We start from the raw sequence: 26,730 nt of genomic DNA, 5'->3' as shown, positions 1-26,730 counted from the left end.
TACTAGTCAGCTGAGCAGATGGCCAAACTGCCATCTTGACAGTTGGAACAGTATCCCCACATGAGCCTGCCTGCCTCTTTCCCAGAGGACTTAGGAAATGGGCAGTTTTGCATAAATGTCCTCTAAGTTGTTCTTGCGGCCCACTTCTTAATACCTTCTTTCTCAAGAGATCCTACAGATGCTTCATTGTCACACAAATGAAAACAACTCTATTCACCACAAGGCCCTCTGAACATAAGACATCCCCTATGATATTTCTGGTTCAGCGGTAGGGATAATCCATGTTCTACAGGGATCTGGGCTTGCTTTGCACATCCCATATAATGGGATGATGCACATTCCAGCACATGCTTTAGGGGAGGGGGCATCGAAGTACAGAATGACAGATACAATTCCAGTAATATGACACGGAGAGGGCAAGGCATGTAAACAAGTTTAGAAAACTGGTGGAACTAATCCATCATTAACTTAAATGTATTTTTACTGAATGAAATGCAACTTATACCAAAAGCAATTCATATCAAGCCTTAGGGTGACAGCAGCAAAAGTATAAAAGCAGCATAGGTACTTCTTTGTTTTTGTGAATGTGTCTTGAAGCGCTTAGCAAAAATGACAGGCACAGAGAGTAAGCCTAACCATCAAAGTCAGCATTGGAAAGAAGATGAAGCCGAGTTAGAAAATTTTATGCCAAATTAAAAACGACTCAGAAACAAATGAACCCTCCTCAAAACATAACTCTAGATTTACCTTTAAGTCGTTCCAGTAAGTCAATTTGTCCAGAAGACCCCATTGCCTCATCTTCAATACTTCCTTGTAGCTGTTTCAGCACCTCCTGTAAGAAATGAAGCTTAGTTAAGGAATACTTACAATAATAAAATCACAAGGTACATAAATCTTATCCTGGCCTCAAATGCACGTTTATGTAACAGCTACTAAGAGACTGATGTAAATTAGATTTCATGGGAGCAGTGATCAAGTGTCATAACTTTAATTGCCATCAAATACATTCTACAGTATTTCCCCAATCACTGTCACAATGTAAAGTATATCCAGAATAACTCATCCTCTCTGTAGTCCAAACTATTGGCTTATTTAAAATTTCTTCTCAAAGTGAATACCATTTATCTTGAATTTACAGATGGAGAAATGGAAGCCCAGAGAAATCAGTTACATTTCTCCATCTGTGTACCTAAAATTAGTCATGCAAAAACAAAATTTGGATACATAGTAAAAGTTACAAAAGTATCTTGAATACCACACTTTTTAAACCTCAAAACCACAGCAGAAGTAAACCCCAGGTTTTATTTTCTATGAGGCCTCAACACCGCTGTAAAACAGCAAGGAGAATCACATTATTCTTATTGCTAGTGCTGCTACTACCACCACACCTATGAGGAAAAGACTTAAGATTCCTTCATGGTGTCCTATTATTTGGCTTATTACTACTACCACCATGACCATCTCTACAAGGATGATTTAGGACTCTTCCATACAGCTGGAGCTTCAAAGCTAAGAATATTGCTATGTGGTATTGGAACTATGTATGGTAAAATTATACAGCTGAAGGAACATACCTGTAATGCACAAAAAAATTCATAGTAAACAATAACTACTACACTAAAAGAGGCATGTAAGTCCCCAGGGCCCTGATGTTCAGTGGCCTAAATTCAGGTAGAAAATTAAATGCAAGTTAGTGAATGCCTTTTCTACATCATAAAGGCAGATACATCAATAGCAAAAATAAATTAAAAAGACTGGCCACAAGGCAAAAAGCCCTTACTGGAATTTAAAATATCATTTTTTCCTGCTGTGGCATAGCAACTATTTTTAGAAGCAGCAGTAGTCAGGAAACGAAAACAATTCTGGATAATGAAAGGTACTCCATGCTTTTCATACACAGACTTATTTACACCCAGAATTGTACTTCTGTTCAGACCTGAAAAGTAATGAATTTTAGATAATTTGAAATTATCTCGACATCACTGTTTTGCTCTTTTAAGAGCCTAGCATACCCTACTGTCAACTTTAATGGTTCTTGCAACTTGTACAGAAAGTACCTTTTAAATGCATTTTGCTCTTTTCAAAGGAAACATTACAGAATCATTTTGGTTGGAAAAGACCTTTGAGGTCATCAAGTCCAACTGTTAATCCAGGACTGCTATGTCCATCACCAAACCATGTCCCCAAGCACTGCATCTATGTATTTTTTAAACACTTCCGGGGTGGTGATTCCATCACCTCCCTGAGCAGCCTATTCCCATGCTTCACCACCCTCTCAGTAAAGAATTTTCCCCCAATATCCAGTCTAAACCTCCCCTGGTGCAACTTGAGCTGTTCCCTCTCATTACTTCTTATCTGGGAGACGGTGGCAGGTGGACCTACCAACACCAGCCTACAACCTTCTTTCAAGCACTTATAGGGAGCAATAGGGTCTCCCCTCAGCCTCCTTTTCTCCAGACTGAACCACCCAGGTCCCTCAGCTGCTCCTCACAAGACTTGGGCTCCAGACCCTTCACCAGCTTTGTTACCCTAAATGGCATCCACATTAAGATATTCTTTAAATAGCACGCTACTGAGCTTCTCTACATGCAAAGTGTTGTTCCCTGTACCACAAAAGGATTTTGAGTAAAGAACAGCACAGGGTTCTGGGACATAATCTCCAAGCACTCAACCCAGAGCAACCAGTAGCATCACAGTCACTGCAGCCACACATCATGTAATTAGATGCTGGTACTCTAGAAAGAATAATTCTGGAGTTCAGACACATTAATTATGTTTAGACTGTTTTGTGGAAATGATTCTGCAGGTGGAGTTGAGGCCCAGTTTCCCAGTTTGCATGCTGCCTGACTGATGAAGTCAAGGTGTGTGCCCACATTTGCATTTTAGATTGGAACAGTCTGATGTCAAACCCCCATCTGCCCTACCAGATGTGTACTTTTGTTCACATCATAGGGTGATCTCTAAACATGAACCAAATTATTTTCTGATCAAAACCCAAGCCACCAGTTACATTCAAGACTCCTAACGGGCATCCACCCCATGGGACACAGACTGCATCTAGCCCAAAACCAAAATCCCCTGTAACATCCATATTATGCATGCTAGGTCCTCCGCATAATTCATGTACAGATCAACTCTTACTGCACCACCTGTTAATGCTGGCATAGCCTTTAGGATCAAGTCTGGTGTGACAGAATTGTTACTCTTGGAAAGACATCTCCACTGCACCTGTGCTTTTCAGTACATTCAAAAGCATCTTCATTAGCTATATAGCCCAGCCATCTCTAGACATAGCATCTGCCTTGTCAGCAGAATCAGACAAACAGGTAATCTGGCGTTTTTCAAAGAAGGACTCCTACATTATCTGACTTACGGGCAGATCACATTTGCAGACAACAGTCTTAGGTTAAAAGCCTAAAAGGGCAATGTGGTTATGTGGAGCGGTCTTGGGAGTTTTGCAGGTTTCTGCAAGACCTGTCAACTCAGATAAATTTAAAAATAACTAATTAATCCCCTTCCTCTGGGAAAAGCACCTTGGTGCAGGGAAAAAAACCAACCACACCCAACATCCAAGCCCTCCTCCAATTCTCTTCTTAGAAGCCTCTTTCTCATTGCCCGCGTGGCAGTTCTGCCATTTCATAAATCGTATGTTCAGGATACTTTCCTACATAAAGAGTCTTCCTGCTCCAAAAGCCAGTATGAACAGCTAAGCAGAAATATCACCTTTCCTGTGCTACCAAATTACGTAACTGAGGTGTCCAGGCAGCTAGGGGTTGCTTTTTCTGAATACCTGCAACAGTTAAACATTAGTATACTGGATCGCTCTTCTGAATGTGCTGTGCTACAATTAATTAATTTAGGTTGTAACTTTTAGTTTTTAAATTATTCCCTTTTTTCCAAGAGCACATGCATTTTTTTAAGTTAGTAGGTAAAGCATTCTTTTCTATACTGTTCTACATTTCTACAGTACCATTGCTTAAGTAACAATGCCATTAGGCTATGACATCAATTTCAACCTCAATCACAGCACACTGAAATCCAAGCTGACAAAGCAGACAAAGGCTAGAGAGGGAGATGCAGCCTTTGGGCCAGGTACTGTGGGAAAACGAGGCAGTGTGCTAAAATGACAAATCAGTGTATTTACAATTTTACTTGAATAAAGGAACAGAGAATTATTCTGCAACAATCCATATGGAGGAAGAAACAGCAAGTCACCTATTGCTGTGATAGGACATATTTTAATTTATTTACTTATAACTGCAAGAGTCAACACTAATGCTGTTTACATACAGTTCTCCCATTTCCCCTCCTAGGATTATTACAGTGCTTTAAAGGAGTACTCTTCCACAATAATTTCATTTTATATTTGGTAATGTCTGCTAAACAGGGTAAAATCTTCTCCACAAATAAACCTGAATCAATTTAACAAAAGTTAATTTACTATTCTGTTTAGTTATGCAAGTTTTAATAAATATATTACTAGTGGTTTATAGCATTATTCTAAGCAAATTCTTTACTCAGTAGTGACTTTCTAAAAAAATAAACATAAGTATCTATAAGGCTGCAGAAGTTTTTTTCTGTTCTTTTAAACAATGTAAGTTAAATTACTTTTAATGGTCACTTAAACATAACCTAGTTTATCTTTTCCTTCTGTAGAAGTACAAAAGAATGCTTCTGGAAATGGAGCTGTCCCTATGACTCATCATCATTTAAAAAGATTTCTGTCTTCACAGCCTCTGGACTGTGAAGTACAGAAACAATGTGATTTTTATGTTGTTGTTGTTTGGACTCCATATAGTCCTGACCTTACAACTACTTTATGGATAATTAAATAAAAGAGATCAGACCCATCAGCAAATAACTGGAAAACTACCGAGAAGAAAAGCACCTTAACTATCAGTACATGCACCCAGCTAAGTGGTAAGGATTGTAAATAAAACTGTGTAAGGGCAGTGAATTTACTCAAGCTCCTAATAAAGAATCACAGAGAAACAATACTAAAAATTCCAGACTTCAAATCCCTGTTAGTTCAGATTTAAAAGTATATGCATTTTTTGATAAATGTAAACATAAAGATTAATATTTATACTTAGAAATACTTCAAAAAGATGGTATCTCACAGAATGACAGAATGGTCAGGGTTGGAAGGGACCTCTGGAGATCATCCAGTCCAACCCCATGTTAAAGGAGGGTCATCTAAAGCAGCTTGCACAGAATCATGCCCAGGCAGGTTTTGAGTATCTCCAGAGGAGACATTAAAAAAGGTATTCCGGTTGTATTTGGTTTGCATGACAAGGTTTTAGTAGCAGGGGGCTACAAGGGTGGCTTCTGTGACAAGCTGCTAAATCTTCCCCCATGTCCAATGGAGCCAACACCAGCCGGCTCCAAGATGGACCTGCCGCTGGCCAAGGCCGAGCCCACCAGTTAACAATGGTGGTTCCTCTGGGATAGCATCTTTAAGGGGGAAAAGAATCGGTGCAACAAGACTGCAGGTGGGAGAGAGGGGTGAGACTCTGTGGGCGGAACAGCCCTGCAGCCCCCCAGGCCAGCGCCGCAGGAGGGGCAGGGGGGGCTCCAGGGGCCGCAGCAGAGATTCCCCCCAGCCCGTGGTGAAGCCCACGGTGAGGCAGGCTGTGCCCCTCAGCCCGTGGAGGCACACCGGGGGCAGGTACCCACCTGCAGCCTGTGGAGGCACACGGTGGGGCAGTGGGATGCCCCAAGGAGGCTGTGACCCACAGGGGACCCACACTAGCAGTCTGCTCCAGAGGGACTGCACCCCACGGAAGGGACCCACACTGGAACAGTTTGTGAAGAATTGCATGTGGGAAGGACCCACATCAGAGAAGTCTGTGGAGAACTGTCTTCCGTGGGAGGGACCCCACGCTGGAGCACGGGAATAGTGTGAGAGGGAAGAAGCAGCAGAGACAGCGTGTGATGAACTGCCCACAGCCCCCACTGCCCATCCCCCTGTGCTGCTCAGAGGGAGGAGGGTGAGAATTTGGGAATAAAGTTGAGCAAGATGTTTTAAGATTTGGTTTTATTTCTCATTATCCTACTCTGATTTGATTGGTAAGTTGAGTCAGTTTTGCTCACGACAGTAATTGCCAAGTGATCTCCCTGTCCTCATCTCAATCCATGGGCTTTTTGTTATATTTTCTCCCCTCTGTCCAGCTGATGAAGGGGGTGATGGAGCAGCTTGGGTAGGCACCTGACATCCAGCTAGGGTCAGCCCACCACACTGGTTTAGATATACACCTCTCCTCTGGCAGGAAAAGGAGCACTGATGACAATTCAGACAAATCATGTACATTTGCTCTTCTGTAAACCTTACTTGCTTCCCTCCTCCTCACCTTTTAAACAGAACAAGCTTCATTACTTGAATTCACTTTTCTACAAGTTTTTTGTATTCAGTGAATGCCCAAATGTGTGAAAATCGTCATCAAAACTAGATGAAGTTGCTTGTAGTAGTATGCCAGGTATACTCACAGACATAGAAAGCCAACAAAACGTTTTGAAATTTACTGGATTTTTAAAAAATAAGCACGACTATTTAAAAAGATTTCCAACAAAAGCTGTACTATCAAACAATTTTTAGTAAGACACTGCTCATACCTGTTTCTCCTTTATATCTAATAACTATAATTGGGCCTTTGAAGAGACGTTCCTGTCATCTACATATATATATACACACATAGACTTCACTGTGTGTTTCTTTCAGTGTTGTTAACAAACCCCAAACTGAGTTACCCTGTAATTCAGGTGTTCTAGGTTATGACTACCTTGATTATCAATATATTTACAACATTTGAGTATAAAAACAGGTTTAACTGCACCAATATAGAAAGTGTTTACCATTTCAGACAGTAACTGAACATCTATCTTAGCACCATACAGGATGGGAATACTGCATACTGAATGGCTGATAACCTATTTCTAACCAAATCAGCAGTATTTTAAAATGAGAATATTTCTGACAGCATTTGCACTCATTTTTTTAACCCAATATACTGAAAGCTTGAATTGCAAAAATTACTTTCAGTTTAGATTGAAGTCCAACCCAGTGTTGGATGCTGTTTCACTTATTATTTGTTCAAAAGGGCAGAAAAATGTTAACATACACTAAGAGCACACCCATCACTCAAATTCAACAAAAACATTAAATGTCAAAACAATGCAGGAGAACAGACATTCAGAATACCATTTTCTGTGCATTTATAGATATCATAAACTTAAGTTCAAGGTCTTACATGACCCTTCGTAACTTGACAGGGCCTTAACACTATCACACATGGTACAATGGTCACAGGGGCAACATAAGCGCTACGGAAGAGACTCTTTCTCCTACAAATTTTGGCAAATTCCACTGCTACTTAAACAAGCTTGGTGGGTGCCCTTCTAATGACCTGAAGTGCCAAGCAATCACTCTAGTTGCTGAACCCTATAACCAGGTCCAAATGGTAACAGTAATGACAGCACTGCTGACCGAGGTGAAACAGTGGAGCAACTCCACTTTTAACCTTGTATTAAGAGGAAAGCATTTGTTATGTGAAATTATGTTGTTCATTTTAATTTCAATTTCAATGTAATTTTCTAAATAAATAAATAAATAATAAAAAAATTCAATTGTCACCCCATGCTCAAGAGCTGTCGTCTGCTGTAACCACATACTAAAGTCAGTAGTAAGTCCTTAGTGCAAGCCCTCTTCCAGATCAACTAACATTATCTGATTTTATGCTCAGAAGGAATGCTGTCTGAAGTAATGGCAGTAACTGTACGTATCACCAGCTCAATTCCACCTAAATTCTTAAAAAAAAAAATCATGCTAACCATGATCACCATTTCCCCGTGAGAGATTTCAGAAGTTCAGGCACTTACACATTGGAAAGGGATGTACTGAAATTTAATGGAAACCAAGCATATACTGGAAAGAAAATACTGTATGAATTCACACAGCACAAGTTCCAGAGACTCAGAATTTAGCGTGTATTCCAGAAATATTTATACAGGCAAGGAATGTTACTGACAAACCAATGCCTTTTCTTCCTACTTGTTCACCAAACAACGCATTTGTTGAAAAATATTGGAAAATAATATACTCATGAGTAGAAACTAAAATCTTTACAAATTTAACCTCAAAATAGGCACTGCCAATGTCAATGAAAGACTACTAGGCAGCAAAAAGATAGTAGCTAGTACTCTGCCAACTTGCCCCTAAAGAATTAATTCTCCAGATGAACAGCCTTTGTAAGACTACACACAGCTCACTTCACTCTCTAACTAGACTAGCTAGCTACTATCATGTACAGTAAGACTGTTCATACAGGCAGATAAATAAAGTGAATATGAAGACTTGGGGAAAAAATAGAAAGCTAGTATGGCTACTCAAAGAACAAAACAAGGTGTCACCAGATTCTGTCTGTTTCCATCACACCTGTTTCGCAGAATGGGATGAATATAAAGCTAAATTAGGCTTTCACTGAGAGCAGGGGTACGTATATGCATACCTGCTGTGCAGATGCCCATACAGCCAACCATTTGGAAGAGACTTTCAAAATGTCAGATCCTATGCTACTATTGTTATTTTCAAAGTTCTCCTTTATTAAATAGGTACAATGTAAAATTTCTACAGCTAGCCGATTCATTATGGTGCACAAAAAAGTTAGCATAAATGTATGTTATTTCAGAATACAAAACATAATTCGGTTATACTGAAAGCAAAATACACATTATTATTGAATCAAAATATTTTGGCAGGTTGTATTGAGTGTAATTGGATTTTGAGCACTCTGTCCAGGACAGTGCTATGTGAGATCTATATCTCAATTCTCATTGAATTCTCTCCTACTAGCTCAGCTGCCTGCAGACAGTGTTTCTGACAGTGACTGCAGTTGTGGAATTTTCATGGTGTATGCAATTCACTCATACTAAGACCACAGCTCATTCAAGGAAACATGGTTTGGTTAAGAAATCCAGCTGACAGAAGAAAATGCAGTTTTAGTTTAGGTTTAGTATCATAAAATAATATTTTAAATAAAATATATTTTCTGGAAAAAGTTCTTTTTTTTTTCCCTGCAGATTGCATTTCTGTCAATAAATAACCTTCAAGAGAAATAGCCGACACTCTACAGATCATTGTATGTATGATAATCTGTCTTTACAGACTTCATTTGCAACGGTAAATTAGAAAATAGCACTCATTTATACAGGAATGTATGTTCATCCTTACTGTGAGCATTAGGCATGCTAACTTTGGAATGTTTTCTTGTAGGATAAGTAAAACTGTATAGGATATACAAACTAGCTGACAAAATCAGGGTGGCGTTGTCTACCTTTAAGCTGGCACTTTCTTAATGTTTCAATGTGCAAACTCCAATAAAATGCATTAAGTTTTTCTCCTCTTTAGTTGGAAAAATAAACACACACACAAAAAAGAGTAAAAATAAACTCTAGTCTGTAATTACTACTTTTTTGTAGTTTATTTCAATCACAAGATTTGTTAGTGCTATAAGCAAAGAACAGGGGATTCAGTTACACTGCAATATCCCCACCATTGAAAACTAATATAAACAAGAATTGCACAGAAATTTCTTTTAATTTATGCTTTTGATTCATTGATTCCCTCCCACAGCTTCCTCCTCAACAGCAGGAAACTTATCACCCAAACTCCTCACTCATTTGCTACTGCACCTTGAGCCGTTCTTCAAAACACTTCTAATTCCTACTACATTTCCCTTTATTGTCTGCTGTAATTTATGTTCCTGCTTAAAGCTCCCCTAAAGCTGGGCCACAACAAAATTCAGTGAACTACCAAAGAAATCAAGACAAAGCCCCTACTATGTGCCAGACAGAGCATGTATCAAAACAACCTTTAAAATAATGGAAGTTTAGAAAAGAAAAACGAGCTCTGTTAAGTCAGCAGAGCACACAGTACCATACAAATAACTCCTCAGAGCCAGGAGTACAAAGTATAAAAGAAAACCCTTAACTTTGGCCACATCAGCCAGAATGCTGAAAAATCAGTCAGACAAAATGAAGTGGACTCATTAGAGTTGGCTGGAAGATGCATGGAAACAATGCCAGGACAAGGGCAAATTCAACATTGGCACGACTTTCAGATGTACACTACTTGCATGGCAATGAGCAAACGAAGAGCACACTAGAAGGTTCTCATCAGTTGGTGACACACAGGCCAAGGAGGGAAAGTTTATATTCCGCTGTTAATAGTAGTACCAAGCAAAATAATTTTCTTTCACTACCATCTGTACCCAGGTAAGCAGATTCTTCTCCAAAAAGCTGTAATCCAAGTATGCACAGGTAGAACCAGGATAACGCAAAAAAACCCCAAATGCTAGAACTGAAGGATACAGTAAAAAAAGTTATGTGCCCACAGCCACATATGGTATTCACATCAGACGATGATCATGATGGTTTGCAACTGCCTCATAAATTGTAGAGTAAACTATGGGATTGCGTCAGCAACTTCAATTACTCAAATTCTGCAGACCTTTAGAGAGTATCTAACAACTCCAGTTTCCTAAAACAAAAACCCACCACCAAAACCTATCACTTCTTAATGTGACAAAGTTATTCTAGTGTTACCTCCCAAAGAACTTTTGAAGTCAAACTACCACACATTTTAGTCCCAACTGACATAGGTACAAATCTTCATCAAAAATGCTTTCCTGAAATTATTTGCTAAAGTGTTCTCCAGAAACAATAAAGCTAAAACACTGGGGACCATGCTGCTTTTCAGGTGGCCAGAACTTTGTGGTGGATCTGCTTAGACCTCCTCATCAACACTCTCTGCTGAGCTCTCAAAGACAGCTGAAAAGCTTTTGAACAAACCAAAAAGGTAACCGACCAACCAGGATAATTAGCTAACCTTTAAAAAGTATTAACCATGCCACTGAAAAAAAAAAAAAAATATACTTGGAGACACTTCAGTTGTTACTCTTGAGTCTCAGTACAACTCCACCACTGCCTACTGTACCCTTGCAGGGCAGATATGAACTGCAGAGTGCTACCAGGTCCAAGAAAGGGCTCCATCACCGGCTGGGCAGAGGTCTCCATTTCCTACTCTGCCATGGGCTCTTTGGATTTCTTCTTCAGCCATGGGCTCCCAGGCTGCTGCAGTCACCGTCCCTCCTTCACCCATCTCCAAGTCCATGTCCACTCTGTGTTCCCCTTGCCCTCAAAAGGCCCCTCTCCCTTCCAGAGCTTTTAAGCATTGAGAAGGGAGGGAAATTCCTCCATGTCCTCTTCCTCCTTCTTAAGGGAGCATAACCCAGCTGTGGGAAAAACCCAACAGAATCAAGAGCAAACACTATTCCTCACACTGAGGCAGATTAAACACCTATCCACACCAACACAACTTCAACAGCAGAAACCCAGTGAGGATACCTGGACAAAAGAAAATCTACTGTTCATTTCTCTTGCATGTCCTCTCCCAAGCTTCCAGGTGGCCTTGACATGCAGACTTCCTGAAACCATGTCTCCCATGGTACCACCTCCCGATCAATTCCTCTGGCATCCAAATGCTCCCATGGGAAAGACTTATGATGAGAAAAGAGCCTTGTTTTGTTTTCCACTTTCTAATCGGATAATGTTATTTGACGTCCATTAGATTTGTTATTGAGGGAAACGAATCACTTCCTGTTTATTTTTCTCATGCTTTTTACTGATCTTTTAGAGCTCAACAATCTTCTGCCAACCCCGTCCCTCTCTGTCTCTGCCCTTTCCAACTGAAAAGTCCTATTCTAACCAATCATGCCACTGAAGGAAGCTTTTCATATCACTGGTTTTTTTTTTCTTCACCTATACTAATTCTACTACATGCTTCCCGAGGAGGTTCATCAGAACAGGATATATTACTCAGCTTCTGGATGCAACCTGTGTCCATCCTGATAACAACAAGCTTTTTTCATCTCCCTATGAATTCCCAACATCAGATTGACTTTCTCTTTCTCTTTCCAGTTAACTTATGAATATGTTGAGAAAAACACAGGTCACAGCAGAAATCTCACTAAGACGCTAGTGGTAAAATAAAAACCCACGCCCCTAACTATTCCTTCTGCTTTTTATTTTCTACCTTTAAGTTGGATAGTAATCGAAGAACCTTCCTGAATCAACTTAGGTTCTTCAGAACAACATTATCTGTGTTGATGAGGGACATTACTAACCTCATTTTAGAAATCCAGGCAGACTTACCAGTGTCTATATTGCTTACCTCCTACTCAATGATTCCTTCAGAGAACTCACAGCTGTGAACAGCCACCGCTCTCTCTAAGAAAGAAATGTTAACTCCTTGCTTACTTGTAGTCTGTTCTTTATTGTGGTTTCTGACATGGCCGTTAAACTCAAGCTTGCAGGTCTGTAGATCAGCAGTTTTCCCTAAACTTCCTTCTTAAAAAGTGGCACCATGTCTGCCACCTTCATAGCTTGCATGATGAGGCCATTTTAAGCACAGAATAAAGATCTTTATCTTTGTCTGACAATCACAAAGGACATAAACATGAAAAGCATCTTGCAGGAAAATTACATACATACACACAAATTTGGTAAGCAGTGCAGATGTCTGTCTGGTGGAAGAGAAAAAAAAAAGATTACTGAACTTCAATTTGAGTTCTATAGTTTGACAACATATCATTACATTTCACAGATGACACGTAAAGGAAAGGAAGATACCCAAGAAACCAAGTGGAAACACGCTGGTGAAGAATTTCAGGGCCTAGGGCATATCTAACTAACGGAAGACCTCTCTTCAGCAGCAAGGTTGATAGTGTGGATTATGCAGAAGAGAAGCTTTGACAAAGAAGTCATACTTGCTGAATTGTTGCCAGGAGGAAATCTACCATAGACGAACTTCAGGGTCCATGAATAAACAAGAAATAAGAAATTACCAGCTGACAAACTGATGAGGACTTTTGACAGAAGGGAAATAATTCACATGACTACAGTTCTAAAAGTATCCAGATCTCACAATCACTCCAGTAAATGATTCCTCCTCTTAGGCTGTAGCTTGCCCTTTCTTTAAAGCAAAAGGGGTCATACCCCAATCTTCCCAACTGCTGAAGAGGAAAGGGTGGCACAGGTTATACCTTACAGTTGACAGGTCAGCAATGTCATACTCAAGTTGCTTTCGAACACTTGGGTGACCGACATTTCACTGTATCTGTTTTCTTCCCTTTGTTCTAGAAGTTTTATTGTTGACTCTTAAATTTGAGATAGCATCACTGAGATGTTCTTTGCATAGCAGGGGAATCCCTAAGCTCCATATGAGCAATTACTGTGGAGATACCACAACACTGGATTTGGTTCATGAAGCAACTACAATCCACTATGTTATATATGACTTGACTTCCTAGCAAAAATAATAACACACCAGATAACTCAGATAATTTTGAAACCAGGTTTCCAGTGACATTTCCAGTTCTGGAAATGATGCTAATACTTCAATGTGTGACAGGATGCACAAAGAAATGCCTATCATACTAAATTCAAGATCCAAATATAAACTTCAAGTTATACTGCAGTTTGCTTACTATGTGTAGCCTATTCAGTAATAGTAATTCCAGATCAAATCTATCTATTTTAATACAAGCATTTCTCTTCTCTGTATGGAATATTTTGCTTTGATGAGACAATATAATTTTTCATTATTTTTTTCATTATGACTTGGTGAAACATTTCACTGTGTGTGATGCCAACCAAAAAACTTTTCTCCGAAGGTGAAAGGAAAAATGGGAAAGGCAAGATGAAGCTAAAAACACTCTTCCTTCGGAAAGAGATGGGGAAGTCCTGTTATTTGACACAGTAAGTATTCCCAGCAAAATGTGTAACTTCTGGTACCTTAGAACAAAACCTGTTGTTAGATTTCTGGAGATGGGATTGCAAGCACGGGTATCCATTAAATGTATTTATCTACCACCTTCTTGAGGAACCTTATATACAGATAGATACATACTACATACGTATATAGCACAACAAAATTGTTAAGCTGTATGTATCAGAGGTCTCTGTCAACATAGGCTTCAAATTCTAATTTGCAAGCACATGGCTTACTGTGATACACTGAACTAAAAATTCTTGTGCCAATTACAAAAATACCTCCCAGTACCTTCCGTGCTTTACAATGGGATCATTAAACACTGATGATCAGAGGCAGCTGATCAGAATGAGATAGGTTTTCAAGGTAAAATATCAAGAAATGGTGGCTAAGCAGATTATATGACCATAAAATGGGGTTTGATGATTTAAAAGAAAACTTGGATCACCTGCTTACCTAATCAAGTAGACATCTGATAAGAGTAGTCATACATTCCAAAAGACAGAATCCCTCAGCAGCCATTTTAAAGCAAACCTTTAAAATTTAGGCAAGGAGGATAAAGGGTACTGACAGTAACTGAAATCTTACATCACCACACATGTAAACTTCTAAAAAACCTGATGTGATTCAGCCATTGGTATGATGTAAAGGATCAGCACTATTTACTATGTATGGGTGGTTTTTTTTTTTGGTTTCACTCTTACGGCTTATAGATCACAAAATGCTACTGCCATACAAGGCTGACAAGAGTTCATGCCCAAAAAGTGTAACAAAGTATCAAAACATTGCATGCCAGTTAGTTCCTGGAACATCCGATCTTCTACTTTTATACACATCCTAACAAACTCCAAGCTGGAAGCAGTATATTTTTCAGATTTCCTCTTACTAATGAAACAACCAAGTAACTGTTAAGTTTGCAAACTTGCTTTTCAGTTTGCTATTCCTCATAAAGATTTGTATATTCATCCCTTTCAATAGCCATAAAAAGATACTATGGAAAGTTATATTTGCAGATAAAATGCAACTTAATCATATTTAATTATAAAATCACACTCCATTCAATTAAGATAAAAGCTTTCTCACATTCTCACAAATCCAGCATGACAGAAACAAGATAAAAACCAGGCACTATGGCATCTTCTTTAGTACACTTTTTACCTTTTATTCTGCTAACTTGAGTAATAACCAACCTCATGAAGTGTGCACGACACTGCAATAAATCTGGGATATTATATTCTACAGGCTTAACATTTCATTTGCAACCACATTAAATTACAAACATATTCAAAATCAAAATCCTCAAAATATCTTAGTACTTGCTTTTTTTAGTCAAAATCCATTCCAATCCAACATAAAACCATCACAAGATTTATTTATTACCCTGTTGTCTAATTCGTTGAAGAAACCCAAACACCATCTATGTCAAAATATACCACCCTTTGGACTTGCACCAGACACAACAGTAACTAGCTCTCCAGGACCCTCTTTTAAACCTGAATTCCTTGTAACAAACCAACCAACCACCAAATACACCCACAGAAGATTATTAAAACTAAAACCTTTATATGAGGTTTTTATATAATATGCCCAAACCCCACCCTCCACAAAACAAAAAAAATGTAAACATCTCCATGAATTAAGCAGTTCATGATTTTCTGAGAACAAGAGTTTAACCATTGCCTTGTTTCTTGACAGTGTATATTTAGCTGGTTACAAAAACTCAGAATAATTTAAGAAACTTAAGTTCCTCTGAGTCTTCCTATTTTACTATTGATACATGTGGACAAAATACAGAGGATATTAAATAACCCGGAAAATCATATATAGAAAGTAATTTTAAGTATACTATATAAAGATGAAAGACAGAACATTTTGTCCAAATAAAGATGAAAGATAATGTTCTGCCCACAGAGGATCACATATAAAGATGGCTTTCTCACACAAGATAACACCCATTACTCACTTACTGTAAAATCCAAAAAACTCAAGAGAACAAGTGTGGATATCAAGCATGACATTATTCTTTCGCTACATGAGGACTTGAAGTTAAGTTACATATACCTATTTCCCCCCAAATTTTATATGGGGAAAAATGCCGATATGAGTTAGCTATGACAACAAAAAAAGCCATCCTTAACAGAAAAATACTTGTCTTTTACAAGAACCAGGCAGGAGAGTCTGACAAAGCTTCCTAAATTTACATGCACAATGCAGTATAGCTGATGTTGGATTGCTTTTTGTCTCTTCATGAATTTTACCAGTTTTTAATTTAATAAAGCCATGTTTACTTTTTCTAAATTTGTCCATAGTGTGTGTTTGATACAGTTACTGTTACATTCTACATCTAGATACTGAAATCATTTTTCTTCATGGGCCAACATCATTATTTCATTGACCAAACAGCATATTTGTTGATTTTAGAGAGAAAATTTTATCATACTGAACTTGTGTATTTCATCTGACAGTAAGCCAACAGTAACAACTGAATTTCCCAAGTTAGTCATGAGGGATTTCTTTTGTTTGAACAGTTAATCCCTAGGACAACACAAATTAAAAAATAAAGTGGACTTTGTTTTACTAATCATTTTGGCACCCCCATTATCCCATTTATCTTTGTTTACCTATCATGTTGTTTTCTGGTCAGCAAATGGAGAGTTTTCACTCTTAAATATGCAATTTCACTTTAAACACAAAGCACTCAGACACTACTCTTATATAGGTCAGTAGTAGTTTATGATAAATACATGTGCAAGATGAGCCCATGTTAAGCTTTTAATTCCAGTACGATTACCTTACATTTCTGAAATGGAACGATTATAAAAGACGAGGCACACGTACACAACATTTTAACACTACTACTGCCAAAATCAATTTCTTTAACGATACAATATTGTCTTTAAAAATCCCCTTCTAAAATACTGCCTTTCACAACTGATTAAAGAATGTAAGGCAAAAGAGAAGACACAAGCAAACAGTCAAAAAAATTACTGGGAGATGCTTCTGCATCAGCCCACAGATCAAAACCCATGGTGCAAGTAACAGTTATGTTTGCCACAGAACCACACCTTGTTTTCCCCACTGCCACTCCCCTTCCCCCACTAATATGTGGGATTTTACTTGGTAGGAGGGGCTGCTAAGGCTCTGTCACACTTATGTGCTCCCAAAGGATCATTTTTTCCAAAACATTTGCAGTTTTAACTGTGTATATATGGTAGTGGGCTTTCAATCTCCACTGTTCTAGTTCTTATTACTTTTCTTGTAATTATCCCTAATTATGGCACTGGAACCATCCAAATCATGCAGTTTCTGTCAATGGAAAAAACCCACCACATACTTTCTCCAAAAGCTTCCAAAACTAAAATTATCTCTGACTAAAGAGAATCCTGCAGTGATCCCCATGAAGCTTCACTCACAGACTCCAAATCAGTACCATTCCCTTACCATCCTTCAGGTTAAGAGTCAAGTCAAAGCTTTCAACCCCTTTCAAACACATCTGAAACAAAGGCAGAAAAGAAACTGTTTCTTGGTTCAGGTGCAGAAGCAAGCACTCCTTAGGACTACAGCTGATTAGGATTTATGGAGATAACATGGAAAAAAAGATTTTATATCTCAAATTAATCTGAACAACCTCCTCCCCATCTATCCCCTACAATGAAAATAAATATATCCAGTTTGATACTTGAGTTGGAGGTTTTCTAGCATGAACTCCTTAGATCTAGAATGGCATTTTGGGAGAGAAAAAAATGCAACATCTACTCTGCATGTGTTCATAAGCACTCCTCTGTGGAGTGTGATAGAGCCACTTTCCATTTGTTGGTCTGCCAGGCTTGAAGTAAGGACAGAAAGCTGTTCCACATCACAAATTAATGCCCTAGAGACCAGCTTATACAGCTGGTCTGTCTCTAGGTCAGTGGAAATTTAATTATCTGCACAAAAGCTTAAAAAAAACCCCACAAACTGTATGAGGACAAAGGGGGGGGAAAAAGACATTTTCGCTCTTCCTTTTTCAAACATTGAGGAAGATCACTCTCCTGTTCTTCCCTCTCTTACTTTTGACTGCAATGACAGGGGAGTTACAATTTTGTTATAACATTAAGAAAAACACTATAAATGACAGAACTAGCTTTCAGATACATAACTGAGCAAACACTGATTTTTCCCCACAGCTACTAATGCCAACCACTGTTTTGAGTAGTTGGTGTAAAGGACTATAATTTCATTTCAATTCAGGCAGGAGAGCAGTTTTCATTTTAGAGTGTGGTGCAAGTATCCTAAGTATCTGAAAAAACTGTGCTTCTTTCAAGTGTTGTAACTAGGGGCAGTGCTTCAGAACACAAGAAAATTTTCTTACAGTAAATATACAGGTCACAATTTACATGCTGGAGGAAAAGAAAGTTAAGTTCAAAGTATTTTTAATTGCCACATTCATCAAATTACCATATTAAAAAAATAAAGATCAGTTATAAAGGAACAGTAAGTCCGTGATATGAAGATGAGGAAGCGAGGAGATGGACATACAAATGTTGTTTGATATTTAGAACATGCCTGCCCTGTACAGGGGTATATGCAGAGATACCAACCAATTCTGAGCCGTATTAACTGAGGTACCAAAAGCAGCCTGGTTTTGCTGGCTGTCAGCAAAAGGCAGCAGGATTTGTCAGCTTAGGAAGAGCACTACATTAATGCAGCTGTAACACTTTTGAAATTCCGCCTCGTTTAGTGTCATGGATCACATGGATGCAGCTGTGTATGTATCTTCCTACTGGTCAAAATCCATCTAAATTCCAGCTGAGCCTAGTATTCCTCTTGGATAGGTGGCTCTCGAGTCCTGCACCTAGCCAACAGACATCAGATGGACAGATCTGATGGAAATTACTAAGAGTGAATCTAGGCTTTGGGAGAGGCTGGAGAACTTGTGGTCTTATTTTAAGATGAGCTTTTATCTCTCGGATGTTTAATTGCAGTAACCCCCAAAATTTTTAAACTTACCTTAACACACTAAAAATCTCCAGTGTCTCCCATGTTTTCAAGAGCTGAACAATACTTGCTTTGTTAAACTATGCCAGCAGACTGGACTTCCTCCTGGTAAGTACAGCTGTGCTAGAATGGTAGTGCCTACCCTGACACACCAGAGAGGAAGCTGTGAAAACTGGAAGCTGTTTCTAGATATATTTCAAAACTTTTTTTGTTTTCAAATTTTAAAAAAATAATTCTTCACTAAGCAGCTTTGGTAGTTTTCTTTACCCAGACTGGAAAAGGACTTCTGTAAGACTCTAAAAGCACACAAAACATGTTGAGCAACTACCAGTCTACAATGCAAAAGGCAGTAACAGAAATGCTGATGCACAAAGACACAGAGCTTGCAATACCTTCATATTAGACGCCTCAGTTTCCAGTTTTGTTAGGTGATTTGAGTTATCCTCTAGTTCTTGCCGAAGATTGGAGTTCTCCATCTTTAATGCCTCAACTTGCTTTAACAACTGATCATATGAAGCTGCAGCCATCCTGGGCTACCCTCAGCCCTTAAAAAAGTAAGAGAAAATATTAGATTTACACATTTTAGAAAAAAAACCCACAAAGTTATCTAACCATAGAACAAACTCCCTCCCATTTACCATTCAACTTTCTAAACATTCAATTTAAATCCATTAAACCAAACTATTAATACCTAGCACTAATGCTACTTCAAAGACTTTTTTCAGAGGGCTTCCATTGGATACACATGATTAAATAAATGAAAGAAGTTCATTAACAACTGCATTAGGTATGAGGGGAAGGCAGAATACATGAAAGAAAACAGCATCATACAAAAACATCTTTATTATTTGCATTTCAATTCTAACACTGAGAAACTACACAGATAATAACCACATTTAATCATTTTTGATAGACAACAAGCACCATCAACCACATGTAAAAGATGCTGACTGCCTACTTATTTTATGAAATGAAAGATAGTCACAGATGTTCAAAATTCCTAGGCATAGCATACACTAAAGGTTATGTTGTATGAAAGGCAAACAGTGAATACTGAGGAATTTTACCAGGAAAAAGCATCAAATGTAGTAGTAATCGAAACTTTTGTAAAAATACCCTCCAAGCCATAAAGATTAAAACAAATACACTGACAAAATTCCAACACAAGAATTGATCACATTGCCCAGCAGAACAAAAAGATAGAAGGCTATTCTTGATACCAAGATACCCACTATTATTCTGGGTAATACTGTAACACAGACCTAGGACACCATCACAATTATTCAGTCATTACAAAGAAGAAACAAACAATACTCCAATTTAAATTATAAATTAAAATTGTTTCCCACTTTCCAAACAAAAAAACATTAAAGTTGTTGATCTAACAACATAGGTTAACCAAAATACGGCTAATCGTGTTTGAAGCTCTTCACAGTTAAAGCTGTAAGTTTCTTATTCACCACCATTTAAGAGAATAAAAGGAAGCCTAGCACTTCATCTACGTACAAGTTACCCTTCCAACCTCGTTACAGGAATTTCCTAAGTATATGGCCTATAACTCAAAGGGGAAAAAATTTAAAAGCTTATGGGACAACATGCCTTTTCATTGTTGCTGCAGTACTTTGGAAAATATGAAACAATTAAAAGCTCTTATTTAGCATTTTCTGTGTATCCTCTCACTAAGCCTTTGACTTTACTGCTCATGTAACTCCCCACGAAATCAACTTCGCTCTTCCAGACAACCTTAATTGAATTACCCAGACTACTAAAAACCAGGTAAAGTTATTCAAAAAGGTTTTTGTTTCCCAATACAGATTTTGAAAACTGTTCAATCTTTCTAAATGAAGACAGAAACAATAACACAATCTATAGAGCATTTGATATGACTTGTTTATTTCCTTTTCAAGAAGCAAGTCCTCATGCCCTAAGCACCCGTCATCTTCCAAGATGGGAGAAGAAAGAAGCCTGCCACTTAGGGAACTGTAATTTCCATGACACTACTAATAGGCTGAAGAAAAAAAACCCTAACAACTTTATTTTTCAAAATCTGGTCATGCTTTTCTGAAGACCTCATTTTTAGAGAAATGAAGGCAGTCTGAAACACCTACTCTGTTCTGTGAATTCTGTGCTTTTACCATCAAGCTGTTTCATGTAAAAGGTGGAGAGCTGTCAAAGAGAGTTGTAACAACAATAACAAAAAAATAATTTCAGGGCAGACTGCTTCTGTTCCATTTCATGTATGTTTTTATTAAGTAAGCATCAATTTCCATTCTTATTAACAAAACCAACAGCTGTAGTTCACTATTCTGTTTAGAATCTACACTGCATGGACAATTCTGCACAAGCCCAAGGAAACACAGATAGAAATGGAAACATTTTCACATTAGTTGTCATAAATTAGTACTGTATTGTAATGTTGATTGAATATGTTGGTCTTGAATCAAGTACATCACACATGTATTTACCTGATTTACAGAAATTGTTGTGTACTATGTATTTGACATGCATTTTGATTCCAGCTAGCATACTTTTTCCTCCCTTTATTTTAATTCATTATTAGTGTGAAAGGACAAGTAATGATAAAATATCAAGTTTTTCCTTTTCCTGTCCACGCTAAGGAATTTTTACTCACAGATCTGGAATTTAGAACAATTATCCACATGAACAAGATATATACACACAACGAAGAAAATGAAGAAAACTGAACACGGGGAGAAGCTACAGCAGAAAACCAGGAACTGCATAGCTCTGAAATTTTAAATGCAAAATAAGCTTAAATGTGCTTATGTTAAATGAGTAAGGATTCAGTTTCTGAAGGGGCGGTTTGGTTTGTCTTCTCCCACTCCTGATCTAAGTTCCTAAGCCTCCTTTGTGTATTTTATTTTCATAACACGGAAGTGGGACATCACCACTAAGAGACAGCAATCTTTCTGCCTATGACTAGGAGTCATTTCCTGATTTATTCAAATGTCAAACTTTGTGGGTTTTCAGTAAAAAAAAAAAAAAAGTCAGTTGATTACCACAAGCCAGGCAATCCAAAACACCTTATTTTTTTGTTAAATAGATGCCCAAATGAGCAATAAGTGACACTACCGCAGAAAGACACCCACTCCTCCAGTTTGGCATGTGGCAGGAACCATGCTGCCTGACTGCAGCTCTGCTGGCTCCTGAGGCGCCTGCGCCAGCAGGAATCACAGCAATGTCTGGCAGCTGCCGTCTGCTATAGAACATTCACATCAGCACCTCAGGATAAGGCAAGAATTTTAAAGAGAACCTCCTGGAGGGTGCATACGTGGTACCTTTCAGGAGGATGGCAAGGTCTGGGCAAAGTGTCTTTGCAGTCACAGTACATCCACACTGAAAGCTGGACTGAAGGCAGTCATTTTCACAACAGTGACGTGCCACCTAGGCATCTGCTTCCAGTGATGCCTGCCCCTGCACTGGCTAAGGCATCTGGGACTTCTTGGGGGCATGGCATGCAGATGTATACCTACCTCCCTGGCCCTCCGAGATACTTCTTTTTCTTCCTGCCTGTAAAGGAAGGACTACCATGTATTTGAGAATAGTTAACTACTTTTTAGAAATAATGGATCTCACCTACTTTAACCACACCAAGGCATTCAATACTGTGCCGTGTGTACAACCAGTCACAGTTATAACAGACATGAGCAGAAAAACTGTACATGGGTAAGGAGCAGTTCAAAGACAATGAGATGCTGGGCAGTACTGAAAGCCAAATTGTTGGGCTGGAGGCAGGTTGCTATCGAGTTCCCCCCAAAACCAGTCTGCAACAGGTATTTTTACATGTTTCATTACCGACCTTGGCACAAGGAGTTGCATCAAAACTTACTCCCATAAATTCAAGAGGGTTCACAAGGTCAGAGGACTACACGTAATATGCTAGTAATCTGATGAACTGAGAAATGAAGCAGGAGAAACAGGGCAGAATTAAATAACATAACAAGTTAAGGTCACTTATGCAGGAATCTCATCACCTGGAAGCAGTGGGGAGAAGCAGCGCTAGCCTCTTGGCAGCCAGCCTGCAGGGCACCTGGGCACTGCCAACACAGGACTGGCACAAAGAAAGCAAACACAGTCCCTGGAGTTACCAAGTGATTTTACAAAGACACGGGTAAGAAAAGCAAATTTTAGTGGGTGCAGAGAAAGTCATTAAGTGATCAGGGGACTAGAGGGTCTCTCACATGAGAAAAGACTTGACAAGCAAGCCTTTACTGTCTTGGCACAACGAAGGCTGGAACAACACAGCTATACTTCATTATTAGGGAGGGGGAAACACTCAATGCAGAAAAAAAATATTCATGTTAAAACATAACACTGACACAGAACCAACGGGTATAAATTGGTCATTTATCAATGTAGCCTGGCAATGTCCATTAGAAGTTGTCAATTTAGCAACATCCTTGCCTAAATCACTGCACAGGAAGGAACTGGACTTAGAAGATCAGAAACCAAATCAATTCTACATTCCTAAATGTCAACATAATACTGTACTTATTTTTGTATTTTCAAGATATTGGTATTTTTTTCTGCTGAAATAAGGATATGCCAAAGCATTTCACAGAAGACACCATTACTTAACTTTAAAATAGGGGAAATGGACATAGGTAACACATGACCACAAAGCACCTTAGCCTTTCTTACGCTAAGCACTGCAACACCTCTCAGGCGCTTAGTTTGCACAATCACAAGGCTCCTTTACACTGTTCCATGTATACTGAGATAACACCCTAAAAATTCAAATCTGCTTCTCTTCTGGAAACAGTTTTTTACCCATAGCCTCAAACTAGACACATAAGATCAGAGTTCAGGTCCCAAAACCAACCCTTGGATTTATGCTCCAAACTATCAGAGTACAAAAAAACTACTTAAAATTTCTTAAACACAGAATTGCTGGCATTAACAAAAATTGACTGTATTGCTGCACGCACTTCCTGCAATACACTTCTCAGTGATCAAAACACTTGCCTTGGGGGAAGAGTCAAACTCTGGACCCTCTTGGCCAGACAGGGTTCACAGCCACATATCACAGCATTCACAAGACAAGTGACTAATCCAAAGGAAAGCAAGAAATAATTTACACATGGCCCACTAGCCTGAAGCTGTACCACTGCACGCACACACACACACACACAGAGTCAAGATTACTGGACCCAGAATCAGCTGAATCAGTAACTGCCTTCTCCCTCTTGCCCTAGAAAACTGCTACAATGCAGGGGAGAGAAGGGGAACGGAAAAGGAAGAATTCCGGCCTCCAATGCCCGTTTCATATTCTACCCAGACCAAGAGAAAACGCGCGATGCATGCAACACAGCCCACCTTTGCAAAGTTCACTATTATGCTTCAGTCAAATTCCCTTTTGCACTCTGAACAATGAAGAAACACAGTTAAAGGGAAGAGTGGAGACAGCTCTTTCTCTAGATTTACTCCAAGAAATAACCCTCTTTGAATACAGAAACTTTGAAACTTAATTCCCTCATTGTAAGAAGACCAAAAATCTAGGTCTCCTACTTCCCTGACCCACATTTCTCATCATTAAGAGGTTTCTTCTACATCTCCTATCAAAGTAAGGTGAAATTATGACAAGTAATTTCATGCTTTAATGAATCAGCACTTTGCATGAATATACACATCAAAGAATAATTTCAAGCTAGATATAACTCTTCTACACACTAAAATCAAAATTAATGAGAAGCCTAACAGTATCCAAACATACTGCTAAGATTTAGATATGCATTTTTCTACATTAAGGAAACTATACCAGTTAACAACTGCTTGGAAATCAGGAATTTAGATGCACTCTTTTTAATCTCAAATCCCAAGAGATAGGAAAAAAATGCAATATTCTCTGAAAACTTGCAATTTTTATCAATCATATCCTTTTTCTTTGGAACCAACAAATAGATATACTCAACATGCCTAGTTAAGAAACCCAACAATTTGTGATATATTAATTAAATCTCCTTATGAAAATATTTCAGACTTCCATTACTATTTTTTTCATCCATAAAAACTATCATTGTTAACAGAGAACCCTATCTTTATAAATCAAATTTTGTAAAACAATTAAGTCTTTTCACAAAAGAGGCTAAGAATAATCTAAGATATAATACTCTACCACGAATTTTTCTAATAGTAGAGACTGAGATCTCACACTGCCAGTATGTAAATGTAGGCAACATTTTTGGATAAATACAACCTATTTGTTTCAATTTTAGAAATCTTCAACAGAATAATTATTCTGTCACTCACCAGTAACTGCCTGATGGTGATTTTTGGGTTTGGTTTTGGGGTTTTTTTGTTAGCAAGTAAGTTTTAAGGCTACTTTAGACATCAGAATCAGTGAAAAAAAAGCAAAACTACTTTCTTCAATAAAGCCCAATCCAAAAAACCACTGATGACAACCAAGGCTCCTGTTCACATAACTGATTTTGGATTATGAACTTTGTTGAGTAGTAAATGAGATGTTCAACTCTAATATGCAAAAAGAATTCAGCATCCTACTATCACCACCAGTAAAGAGATGTGCTCCTGTGCTCTGTAATTGAAGATTTTTCAAACAACAGTTTATCTTCTTAATATAACAACTTGTAACCACTATATCTAAAGTTCATGACTCTAGATTGTAATTCAGTAATGCTAGAAGGGGCATCCACTCTGATTTCTTTCTACATCCACAAATTTTACTCAACTCTTCAGTGCTGAGCCTAGTAACTTGTCCTTACGATTCTCTACTATTCTGTCATTCATCCCCATGTGACTAATGGACAACTGTTTCTTCAAGGGCCTAACACACTGACTTCACCAAAAAAAACCCTCAACAAACCATAACGTCATGAGATTTTTCCAATTAGTTTCCCTTAAATACATTTTAAAACAGATTTTTTGGCAGCACTGGGCCTCGGGGTTCTGACTTGGAAGCAGTTAGTAGTTGTGCTGGGAGGGCTGCACCAGTGCCTGCCCCAGCTGTCTGCCTTACCCATCTCCACATGGTCCCCACCCAGGGAAGAAAGGAGGTCTCAGCTGCTCAAGCGGCAGCTGTCTAAAACCACTGCAGATTACTGCCTGACTACCAAGGTAATCTGAAATAGGTGTTGGTTTAATTTACTATGCTGGCCATTAACCACAACAGTCCAGCAGCTGTTACACAGCTATTTCCAAAAGAGGGGCAAGGCTGACAGACAGGGGCAAAAAATCCAGCACAGCTGTTCTAAGGTAAGCCAGCTCCACTTACTAACTTGAGCCTTAAACAGATCATTTTCATAGAGTTACCTGTATCAATACACTCACAAGAAGAGTGAGGGGGTTTTTTGGCCATCCTTATTTTGAACCATGCCAATTTACATTAACTCAATTTCTCTGTTGACTGAATCCTGTAACAGATTTTCCATTATTTTGTTTGAAGCTCATCTTCAGGTTAAACGGTTTATATGTAAATATCCTTCGGCTTTTCCTTTTTCAACACTGGCAAAATACCAGTAAAGGGCTTTAAGAACTTACTGAAAAGAAGTACCAGTGGGCCAGGGACTGCCCTCCTAGCCATTTCAGTTTAGGGCAAGTTTTCCAGGCTTACTGATTTAAAATAATTTATCCTTCACAGGTGTTGTGCAATACGCTTTACTGCTCACTGAAAAATACTCCATCGCCTCACATCATGAAAGCCCACTATGCCAATTCTTTCCAGAGCATAAAGGTTGCATTTCTGCCTTGTCCAGCATCACATGGAACAATGATGTTATTTCCACCTAGTGATAAACCCATGGTTTATTAAAACGGCTTTTGTTGCCAGCATATTTAATCCTCCTATCCCCATGCGCATTTAAGAACAAACCCCAAAGCTTCTAGTCAGTAGCAGGCAGAAGGAAGGCTATTTCGTTTGGGTTTTCCTCACATGGGCTAAGTGGGCACAC

At 38.6% G+C, this 26,730-nt stretch overlaps 1 protein-coding gene across 3 annotated transcripts in view; it reads right to left on the bottom strand.

The window, feature by feature from the left end:
• The window catches only part of APC (APC regulator of WNT signaling pathway), a 102,745-nt gene that overhangs the window by 48,370 nt on the left and 27,645 nt on the right, over positions 1-26,730 (bottom strand). For all 3 annotated transcript variants that reach the window (XM_080371221.1, XM_080371223.1, XM_080371222.1), the window contains exons 2-3: positions 19,195-19,347; positions 748-832 (exon numbers count right to left, since the gene is read on the bottom strand). In XM_080371221.1, coding sequence (XP_080227347.1) covers positions 748-832; positions 19,195-19,329 — 220 coding nt within the window. In that variant the 5' untranslated portion in view covers positions 19,330-19,347. The remainder of the gene's footprint in view (positions 1-747; positions 833-19,194; positions 19,348-26,730) is intronic.

Source organism: Falco punctatus, assembly GCF_963210335.1.
Source record: "Falco punctatus genome assembly, chromosome: Z".
NCBI classification, from domain to species: Eukaryota; Metazoa; Chordata; class Aves; order Falconiformes; family Falconidae; genus Falco; species Falco punctatus.
This window is presented reverse-complemented; position numbering and strand designations above follow the sequence as displayed.